The sequence below is a fragment of the Myotis brandtii genome, unplaced genomic scaffold (assembly GCF_000412655.1).
Source record: "Myotis brandtii unplaced genomic scaffold, ASM41265v1 scaffold115, whole genome shotgun sequence".
Lineage (NCBI taxonomy): Eukaryota > Metazoa > Chordata > Mammalia > Chiroptera > Vespertilionidae > Myotis > Myotis brandtii.
The window spans coordinates 2,639,354-2,651,003 of NW_005353967.1; the positions used below are offsets into that span (position 1 = coordinate 2,639,354).

The 11,650-nt window shown below is 39.2% G+C and overlaps 1 protein-coding gene across 1 annotated transcript in view; it reads left to right on the forward strand.

The window, feature by feature from the left end:
* NSUN2 (NOP2/Sun RNA methyltransferase family, member 2) overlaps positions 1-11,650 on the forward strand; it is a 30,971-nt gene that overhangs the window by 3,137 nt on the left and 16,184 nt on the right. Inside the window, exons 3-8 of the mRNA XM_005858118.2 lie at positions 110-267; positions 2,137-2,241; positions 4,365-4,470; positions 7,447-7,518; positions 8,519-8,603; positions 9,564-9,756. Of these exons, the coding sequence (XP_005858180.1) occupies positions 110-267; positions 2,137-2,241; positions 4,365-4,470; positions 7,447-7,518; positions 8,519-8,603; positions 9,564-9,756 (719 nt within the window). The remainder of the gene's footprint in view (positions 1-109; positions 268-2,136; positions 2,242-4,364; positions 4,471-7,446; positions 7,519-8,518; positions 8,604-9,563; positions 9,757-11,650) is intronic.

The following is an 11,650-nucleotide window of genomic DNA, read 5'->3' on the forward strand; positions in this document are numbered from 1 at the left end:
GACGCGGTAGGAGCCGGGGCCAGGCGGGCCGCGTCCACGTGGGCCTCTCAGACCCCGAGACCTGTGGGGCGGCTCCCCGAAGCCTGAGTAATTCCCCTTTTTTCCTCAGGGCTGGGAAGGCGGGTACCCCGAGATCGTCAAGGAGAACAAGCTCTTCGAGCACTACTACCAGGAGCTCAAGATCGTACCAGAGGGCGAGTGGGACCAGTTCATGGAAGCGCTCAGGGAGCCCCTCCCGGCCACCTTAAGAATTACTGGTTACAAGAGGTAAAAGGGGCCGTGCATTTATTTCCTCAAGGGTTGGGATGCCTAAGGTTGAATTTTAAAAACGAGTGTTTTCCTGAGAAGAGTTAAAGGGCTGGATAACCGCAGCAAGTCAGCGGTGTGGATCCTAGAGTCTTGAAGCGTGGAGGAGGGAGCGCAGGGTCCAGCGGGGTCGGTCAAGGAGGCCAGGAGGCCTGTGAGGTGGGAGGCTGGAATAGGAAATGAAAAAGCAAACTGAGAAAGGGTGGACCCCCTGGGGGTTCGTGAGCCAAGGACGCTTACCCTTTGGAACTCATGAAAATTTCTGACATTACCGAGTTTGGATAAAGCTTCTGTCTCCCTCCTATCTATCTATCTATCTATCTTAGAGGACCAGTGCACGAAATTCGTGAATTTCTGAATAAGGGGCATTAGTACCCACACATATATCAACCGTGCATATATCCATGCATAAATCCACACATATAACCATGTATACATATGTGATGCTCAACTTGGAAATAAACCTTAACAGAGAATTTTAAAAAACAAGCTGATAGGTTTCCATGGGTACTAGTTATCATATGTTATTTTGGTGACAACTACTTTAATGTGGAACAAGACTTTGTGAATCAACAAATATAACACATTTTTAAGTGTATGGAGAAATCCTCTTGATTCCTCAGCATGATGTTAGATAAATGAATTTGTCAGAAAATTACCAATATATACTCTGTACCAATATGATTTATTTGCCTTCTTCTAAAGTCATATGGATATTGTATTATGAAAGCCAGATAAACCAAACCTCTGTCTTTAAGTTACCTCATTCTCTAGGGCTTTCTCTGTAAATAGCAAATTTTAAATGAATAGTCTCAGTCCCAACCCTTAAATAGAAAAACAAAAACAAAATCTAAAGAAGTGGTTTGTTTAAGCCCTTGTGCATTATAAAGAGAGTTTGTTCTTTTGCAAGCTACATTCGGAGCCACACAGAAGTAGGAAACTGGGATAGTGTTGGATTCTGGTTTTATGTATAGCTAAAATCATTGTATAGCCTCAACTAGTATCTCAACTGTAGGTGTTTTGTCAATAATGATACCAAAACAGACTGAGTTGCGGTTTTGTAAATAAACTATTGTCCTGGAAAAAAAAATTCGTGCACTGGGGCAGAGAGCAATTCCTCAGCCCGGCATGCGCCCTCTCGCAGTCCAGGAGCCCTCAAGGAATGTCTGACTGCCAGTTTAGGCCCGCTCCTGGGGGACATCCTTAGCGCTGCTATGGAGGCAGGAGAGGCTCCTGCCACCACAGCTGCGCTTGCCAGCTGTGAGCCAGGCTCAGGGCTTCTGGCTGAGCCACGCCCCCTGTAGGAGTGCACTGACCACCAGGGGGCAGCTCCTGTGTTGACCATCTGCCCCCTGGTGGTCAGTGCATAGCAACCAGTCATTCCGCTGTTCAGTTGCTTTGCATATTAGCCTTTTATTATATAGGATACATAGGGTGTCGTTCCCCCCCCCCAAGGTGTATATGCACATGTTGAAAATGAAATTATTTTAATAAACACTGCCTTTATAATTACTCAAAGTGTATACATCTTTTGTAGTTAATATCCTTCCAAGATGAGTTGCAAGCAAAAATGGAACTGTAGGAATATTTAGGAGGGAAGGAATGCAATAGTAGTGTATTTAGTTTGTCATCCTTTAGTGATTAAACAGTGAGTATTGTTTAGCTTTGAAGGAATAAAGAGGCAGCGATAAAAGAATGTCTTCTCTCCATGCAAAGGTGGTTTTAGTTTTAAATCACTTGAAATCTTAAATTCACCAAAAGATAAACGGTATTAGCCTTTCAGGTTGGTTTGAAACTTGCTTTTTTTTTTTTTTTTTTTTTTTTAAATAGCCATGCAAAAGAGATTCTACATTGCTTAAAGAACAAGTATTTCAAGGAATTGGAGGACCTGGAGGTGGATGGTCAGAAAGTTGAAGTTCCACAACCCCTGAGTTGGTAGGTACAACAAGGCTCCATGCTGTTGCATGTGTGTTTGGGATTTTAATCTTTGTCACTTGAATGTATGTCTTGGTAATGCATTTGCTCTTAGCACAAAAGAACTTGAACATACATCTGAGATATCCTCATGTTTTTCACCCAATGCTTTTTATCGTTATTACTTTACACTGGTGTGCATGTTTTCATGTATGATTTGCAGCTGTGTGTATTTGAGTCATTGAGTTCAGTTAATTTTTTTCCAGTCAATCCAACCCCTTTGCTTTTGTGACGTTACCACTTCTACCATTTCCATTTAAGCTCCTTGTTTTCTCATGTCAAACTATTGCTGAGTGTTTACTTTCAGAAAAATGACAGCCTTAACCTGGCAAAGGTGCACAAGACTGCTCCAGCTGACTGTCTTACTGTCTCTGGTGCCCCAGCATGCTCCTGATCTTTGTGCTAACCTTTTTTTTTTCTTTGCTCTGTTCTCTAGGTTACTTATTTCTCATGGCCCAGGTCAAGCCTGAGTTGTCTGAAGACATCTCTTGTGTCGACAGCATAGTCTGTCTTGTAAAATGCCTGGCGTCAAGTCCTGGGGCGTCATTAAATTGTTATAGTTTCACATTTCATATTATCAACTTTGAGGCGTTGAAGATTCTTACAAAATAAGTGTGTGTGTGTGTGTGTGTGTGTATTTAGATATTTAAATAATTGCTGTGAAACCGTGAATTTAACCAGCATTTTCTGATAACTTTTGGAGGTTTTGACTATTCAAGTGTATGATCTTTCTTTTTTACATATCCTTTAGTGATTGTAAACCAGGGTCAGGTTTTCATTAACCTACCAGCCTATCATGGGCTGTAGATTTGCTTGCTTTTCTTTCTTTCATTGGCCATTTGGATTTTTAGTGTCCATATCACAGATGTGTGCAGGGTACACATTTTGAATGAATGACAAATGCCAATGCTAAAATCAGTATTCAGCTGAAGTTCTCTGTGGTTGAAGAATAGAAGTGAATCACTGTCTAATAATGGCCAGTCATTCTCTTCATGTTATTGATTGTTTTAATTTTCTGAACACAACTGAAGCATGTGAACAACATATTATATGATTTGGGTTTCCAGTACTTAGGTTTTGTTTGTTTTTCCTCCTCATTATCAGTTATAACTGCATGGCAGTTTTACTGTATTAACATTTACCCAATCAAATTCACTTATCAGGTGTGGACTACCCATACATCTCTCAGCAAGCAAGTAAAGCAGACACTTACCAAGATGCCTGATGGTTTTCTGTATTGCTCAAAATGCAGAAATATATAATACTAGAGGCCCGGTGCATGAAAATTTGTGCACTGTGGTGGTGGTGGTGGGGGGGGGGGTCCCTCACCCACAGGGAACAGGCCTAAGCCGCAGTCTGGCTTCCCTCTGCGGGAGGCGACCGGGGTGATCAGGGGAAGGCACCACTCGCAGCTGCTGTGGCTTTGTCCGGATGGACATCCAGAAGACATCCACTCTAATTAGCATATTACCCTTTTATTAGTATAGATTCTAATTAACCTTTTGGTACATAATGGAATAAAATTTAGGAAAGTTTGTGGGAACTCTGTTTTCTGGATATTTTTTTTTCCTTTACTATTCATAGACTCAGAAATATAGTAAATAAAATTGTAATCAAATGCTTGTCAAACATTCTAATACTTGCTCTACCACATTATTTTGATTGTGTGATCTATACTTCTTTAAATTTAAGAAATTTGTTATCTTATGTGTTTTTTATTTTTCTGATGACCTTTATGCCATTGTTAACTTACCATACATAGTGAAGAACAGAGGATTCTGCACTTTTTTAAATCAGATCCTAAACATTTATCATCATGGTTTTACTGTGATGGCACATGTGTGTGTCTCCTGTGACCCCCTAGGCTCTTCTGTTTCTGCCTGGGCCATGGTACTTTTAGAACCATGCTCCTGTGTCCCAGGGGACATCATGCAGTGTTGGCTGACTGTACTGGAGAGTCATGGATGAGCAAGCAGAACAAAATTGGGTGTCTCGTTGGCTATATGACCTGGATAAGCAAGAAGTCGTTAAGAGAGCACTTTAATATATATAGTCCATAAACATTTTACTTTCTTTTTGGTCAGGTATCCTGAAGAACTTGCCTGGCACACAAATTTGAGTCGAAAAATTTTGAGAAAGTCTCCACAATTGGAAAAGTTTCATCAATTTCTGGTTAGCGAAACCGAATCTGTGAGTAGAGTTCTTTAGACTTGTTGGTTTCCTTTAAGTTTTAAATGCATATTAGTGTCATGTTTTTAGCCCTATTTGGCAATGGGAGTGATCAAGTAGGTAAAGTATGCAGGAAAGACACCTGCAACTGTATTTTTCACCTGTAATCTGATTATGAAGCTGTTACCTTGTTTGGTTAAACTAACCATGAACTTTCATAGGGAATATTATCACAGTTGTCAGCTTGATTGTGTCTTGCTACTCCTGGGCTTGGGTGGCTGCAGAATTGGGGTGTGCACAGGACTCTGCTTGATAGCATGCCATTTAGGAGACAACCACTTATTCCACTCTCCTCCTTAGATGTATATGCCAGGTGCTTATAATAAGAAAGTAGTATGTTTTTATGGCTATGTTACTTATTTTACTAAAAGTGAGACTTTTAAACTCACTTTTTATCACTCTGTTTTTTTCTTGTCCTGTCTATACTCCATCTTTGCTATAATAAGCATACACACATACAAAAAAATACCTAAGCCCTAGCTGGTTTGGCTCAGTGGAAAGAGTGTCAGCCTGCGGACCGAAGGGTCCTGGGTTTGATTCTGGTCAAGGGCACGTACCTTGGTTGCAGGCTCCTTTCCGGCCCGGGTCCTGGTCAGGGCTCATGCAGGAGGCAACCAATTGATGTGTTTCTGTCACATCGATATTTCTCTTTGTCTTTCCCTCTCTTTCCCACTCTCTCTAAAATCAGTGGAAAAATATCCTCAGGTGAGAGTTTAAAAAAATAATAATACCTAAATAGGACAACTTCGGTTCTCCTAAAATGTCACCATCTTCACCCTCTTGGTTTCTTTGCCATCCCAGATTCCTGATTACAATGAATATTTACCATCATGGTTATTGAACTTTTCACCTTTAACATCAAATTTTTCCCAAGAAAATAGCTATTTTCTGACACAGTACGTATTAAATGCCCATAAAGTTTGGATATTGTAAGCTTTTCCGTTCCCTTTTTTCCTTTTGGTATTCTTAACACGTTAAGCGCCCAGTCAGTCACTGGTGACTGACACTATACTTTCCGTCCGGAAGACAAAACAGGGCAGGCGCTTAACGTGTTAATACTCTAGTATTTTCAATCTGGAGTTCCCCCTTCCTATTTTCTAATCTAGTCAAGGAAACCTTTTGTCAACAGATAATGTTATTTCTTTTCCCCTCTTCTGTATCCTCTTAACAGAGTTAATATGATCCCCAGGTTTTTTCCCCTGAAGCCACAATAAATTTAGAAACCCTCCACCTCACCCGGTTCTAACTTCTACTCGACCCACAGCTGTTTCCTATCATTGTGGCTTTTTTGCCCATTAAGGTAACCTGGTAAACTGGGCTCCTGTTTGCCTGGCTTTCCACCCCACTTCCCAATAGTTAGGAATATACTGGACTGAGTACTGCCTCATTCCTGATTCTGTACTTGAGGGGCCAGTACTAGGAAAGGTTCTCTGACTCTGCTTTGATTGAGATGCAAGGTCAGATAAAGATTAACACGGTTAGAGAGCAAGTTATGACAGAGCAGAGGGTTTGTGGGGAGTGGAGTGGTACCCAGTTGAGTAGGTTGTAAAAAGCCAGATTTGGGAAGCTTTGAAAGGTGGAGGAGATGGGAGTTTCGTGTCAGATATATGTATCATAGGGAAATGGTCCAGTTTTTATCAGAAGTCAGCAGAATGAGATACTCTTAGTTATTTAAAGCTGGCTGTGAGACCTCTTCAGGATGTGTTTATGAATCCAGCCTAATTGCCAGGATGTCTATAGTCAAGGGCCCGCAGTTCCCACCCCCACTTTAATGCTTGGAGTTAGTGTGCCTTAGTCAAGTTAAGATTCAGTCTTCACAGACTCATTGCTGACCCAAAATCCATATGGTGAAAATTAGCAGGTCTGAATGAATGTTCAAGTCTGTATTTAGATTCTAACAGGCCAATGGGTAAGTATAAGATGAGTAGTGATAGCTATACAAAAGGCCCTTGTTGTAATGGAGCAGAAGCTTCCTGGTAGCTGATGTTTTATAGCTTTCTCCCCCGTTTTTATATTGATTTCAGAGAGAGGAAGGGAGAAGGGAAGATAGAAACATCAATGATGAAAGAGAATAATTGATCCTGCACGCCCCCTACTGGGGATTAGCCCTCAACCCGGCCATGTGCTCTGAGCAGGAATCAAACCATGATCTGGTCCATGGTTGGACACTGAGCCACACCAGCCGGGCTACTTCCCCTTTTTAAGCATTCATTCTTAAGGTTGTTAAAATAGAGTTGTGATTGAGGCAAGTGCTGGACTTCATCAAGAAAATTTTGTCTGATTCTGAACTGTTGTACATCTTAACAGATGCTGGCCCACTAGCGAAGATCTTTAGAACAGACGATTTAGTGAGGAATTTTAAATCATTTATCTTGGGGAAGGAAAGAGAGGAACAATGGTTGATGCTTTCACCTTTCTGAGAGACAGTTCTCAGGAATAGAAAGCAGACATGGGCTGTTCCTGAAAAGGGAGTGACTTATAGAAGTTACAATTTTAGCTGAGAGGGAAAAACTTGGAACAGTGACTTTGTCCTGTGCCTTCTTCGACTGCTCCTCTTGCTGAAGGTATTTCATTGGCATTGTTTGCCTTTGAGACATGCTCATCCAACTTCCAGATCTTCTCAAGGTAGGAAGTGAGGACTACATAAGCTTAAAATTCCCTTTGTTTTAATGAAATTTCAAAATGCAGTGTTTTTTTTAAAAGTAAGTTTTGGTAAATGGTCATCCTTACTTGACCTTTAGGTAGCAACCATGTATCCACTAGTATGAAAATCTGTCCTACCTCTTTAATGTTTGTGTGATAGTACTAACTCTTGTTCTATGTATGATTGATTCTATGGTCTTTTTCTGTTGCACTTAAAATTTTGAATTTCCAATATTGAAATTTTCTGCCCTTTTTAATGTCATTGCTGACTTTTTAAACATTTTATTTTCTAAGGGAAATATCAGTCGTCAAGAAGCTGTTAGTATGATTCCGCCACTGCTGCTTAATGCTCACCCTCACCATAAGGTATTGTGTATTATATAGAAAATCGTGGTGGGCAGGCTGCTGTCTGTGTTTGTACCACTCTCTTGTTGAGACCTTTTTTTCTTAATATAATGAGGGTTTTTTTTCCACTTTAAATAGAAAGTGATAAATTTTTCTTCAGGTATTTCACATTTTTGTCTTATTTGATTTTTATAAATTATTTAACTATTTTCTTCCTTAAAATTTTTTTTAATATATATATTTTTTATTGATTTCAGAGAATGGAAGGGAGAGGGAGAAAGAAATAGAAATATCAATGAGAGAAAAACATTGATCCATTGATTGGCTGCCTCCTCCACACTCCCTACTGGGGATTGAGCTGTGACCTCCAGGTGCACAGGACAATGCTCAATCCACTGAGCCCCACTGGCCAGGCAAAATTTTTTTCTTAATTTGTTTATTTACTATACAGATTATCTTTAGTGGTCTTGATTGACTAAATCAGATTAAAAGTCATATTGAACATGTGTTGAGACGTTGTTATGTGCACTCTTTGCCTGAATTCATTTTATTATCCACACATCCCTGTGGGGGTAGATGCTACCACTATCCCCATTTTTCCAGATGAGGAAAAGGAGATAAGGAAAAGTTGAAGTAACTGGTCCAAGGTCACAGGACTAGTCATTGGTTGAGCTGAGATTTGAGGCCAAGTAGCTCTCTTCTTAGCAATATGTTATAGTGCTTCTTGCATTTAGTATCTTGACTCATTTATCCCTAATTGTATTGCTTTTATTGGCTTGTTTTGTAGTGCTGTCTGTTCCTGTCCCCTCTGGAGAGTATCTTTGTCACTGTGACTTGAGGGCATTCTATATTACGAGATCCCTATCAGTTAAATATATCACATTGTAGATTCATTCTATAAAGAAATATATTTCGGTATTGGAATAGAAATAAAATTACTAGTGTGACTCAAATTGTTTTAAATTAAATGTAGAATGTTTGATTTCTTAAAAGTCTCAAATATTTCCTTGCTTTTTAATAGATCTTAGATATGTGTGCAGCACCTGGATCAAAGACTACACAGTTAATTGAAATGCTGCATGCTGACATGAATGTCCCTTTTCCAGGTATGCATTGGACTGGGGGTTTGGAGGTAGCTATGCTACTTTGGTGGGATGTAGACAGGGAAAAATTAGAACATTGCCTGAAGCCTCCCTGAAAGTAGGACTGGACTATGTTAAGAGCTGCTGTCTGACTCCCCAGGTTCAAATTCTACCACCATTTACGAGGTGAGTTTGGTGATATTACTAGGCATCACTTAGGAAATGAGCCATCAGTCCTGAACTTGGGGTGTGTGACACAAGATTACAGAGTGCTCAGAAAATGGCAGCTATTTCTATAGTATCAGTGATGCTCCTTTATAGAGATTTTATAAAGATGCGAAAATGCTGTGTATAGTGCTAGTTAGTCTCCTAATATTTTTATGTACCTTTATCTCCTACTTCCTTTAAGAGGGAGCAGTATTGATTATAAAATGTTACTAGACATATTTGCCTTTTTGCTGGAGATGAGAGAAGCCAGAGGGAGAGAAGGTGGCACCCAGGAAACATTCTACCCGGTACTTAGCCGTGGTACAGCTCAGACTCTTCCAGGGAACAGCTTTTAAATGTTCAGGAGTGTGAGACCCCACCCCAAGAATCTGATCCAGAGTCTACATTGGTGCTCCAGCACACACGCAGTATTTAAAAACACTTGTCAGGTGATTCTGTTGGTTTGTACACCTTTCTCTCATCCTCCTAATTAATTGTTACTAATAGAAAAGACATTTTTGGCCCAATAACTGGTACAAAGTGAATAATTAGTTGAACAAATGAATTTTGAAGTTTTGAAATTTTAAGGGATTATGAAATCCATGCTGAGCTGCTGGGTTTCTGTTTTGGGACCACTTCTGTAGTCCTAGCCAATCTTTTACACTCGGGACTCAAGTTTGGTGAATCCTCACCTCTCATATGCCAGCCTACAAGTTATGTATTTCAGGAAGTTACTTGTGCTGCATATCACCCAACACTACAATTTTATATTCCCAGAGGGATTTGTCATTGCAAATGATGTGGACAACAAGCGCTGCTATCTGCTTGTTCATCAGGCCAAAAGGTTGAGCAGTCCCTGCATCATGGTGGTCAACCACGATGCATCCAGCATACCAAGACTCATGATAGACGTGAACGGAAAGAAAGAGGTTCTCTTCTACGATCGCATCCTATGTGACGTCCCATGCAGGTATTTATATGATCAAGAGTCCAGAAAGCCCAGGATCCATTAAGGAAATAAATCACATATAGACTAAAGTGAAACTGCACATGAACACACAGTTGTCTGTATGATTCTTGTGGTAGCTGGTATGAAGAAAGGCACGTGACCTAAATTAGAAGACAGACACAGAGTTTTAGTAGTAATGGAGACTGAGCATGTGGGACACAGTTTAAAAAAGGGGTGGTTTTGATAGTCTAAAAGAGAGAAAATACTTGAGAGGAAAAGGGCATCATAAACTCATGCATTTCAGGATGTAATCACTTGGAGTGATTTGTTGATCTGAGTGTATATGCTTATACTTCAGTGAGTATGTAAAACAGTTATCAAATAAAAACACATTGGGTTTTTATTTGTGACTTTTATATTGTTTAGCACAATGAAATTGGGAGTTCAAATGTTTGATAAACTGATTTTACCTGTTACCTGTTCACATACTTTTCTTAACATTTTACATGTAAATTTTAGGTTTTTAGAGTTTACCTTTACTAAAGTTTTATGCCATAACTGAATGAGTTTTTCCAAAAAGAAATGAGTGAAACTAAAGATGGCTGTTAAGTTCTCTGAGGCAGTGACATAGGCAATGATCACAAGGGTTTAATAGCTTTTGAACACATGATTTGGTGAGGCTAGAGTTCAAAAACTGCCACAAAACTTTGTTAGCCCTAAGTAGTGTTTAACTGTGATGCATCAGCATTAACTTCATCTTGTTTAAACAAGTGGCAGATTTACTGCTAGTAACAGAACTGAGTTTGAAAATTATAGCTGGTAGCACCGAATATGGCTGAGTTTTTAAATACCTGGAAAAACTTCCCTTTAAAAGTAAAATTTAAAATTGGTCATGAAATGAATTTTTTTCTAGATTGCAATTTTCTAATTTTCCTCTGGATCAGATGTTTTCCTAACCTTGTTCATTTGATTGGGAGCCTAACTCATTTCTTATACCAATATTGTGAGAGTAAAATGACCTTATGAGCATTAAGTTGTGAGCTGAAAAATTTCCTAAAATTATAGATTTTTAACCCATTGCCGTACAGGTGAGGGATGTCATATGAAAGCCATCATATCTCAAGACATTTCCATCCTGCAGACTCTGCACCTCAAGGACATGTGACTAGACCATCAAGGAAAATTTAACTTTACAGAGAAAGCAACAGATGCAGGAATTGCCTCAGAAAAACTGGGTAGATAAAATTAGACATGTTCAGAGAGATTAATGAATCAAGTCTTTGATAAAATTTATGTGGAAATAATTTCCATTTAATAAAGGTGGAGAATCAAAAATGTTTAAATGATATATAGAAAAATCTTGGTCAAGAAATTAAATTGGCTTAATTGAATCTGCTATGGAAAGTTCTTTATGAGTCTAAGTTTATCATTGTTTGTGTAATTCTGATTAAAGTGCCACTCTTGATTAACCAAATTTCTAAGTAGCAGGATCAAAATAAGCTCATATGTATTCCTGGCTCTGTCTGTCTTAGGACTGAAAATAGTTTTGCTAGGACTGTATTTCTCCTAAATGGAAGTAAATTACTATCTCTTTAAGTGTTCAAAGAGGTTTCATTTCCAAATCTTTTATTTCCTTATTGAATTGAAAACTGAAGTATAATGAAAGATTTTAATGTACTAGAGTAACCCCAAAACAGAAATGGAAAGTTGATTGTAGTTTGCAAGGATTTAGGTTGTTTTCTAATTGGTATTTATAATAATAACTAGAGGCCCGGTATGAAAGATTATGTACTAGAGTAACCCCAAAACAGAAATGGAAAGTTGATTGTAGTTTGCAAGGATTTAGGTTGTTTTCTAATTGGTATTATTTATAATAACTAGAGGCCCGGTGCACAAAAAATTGTGCACTCGGGGG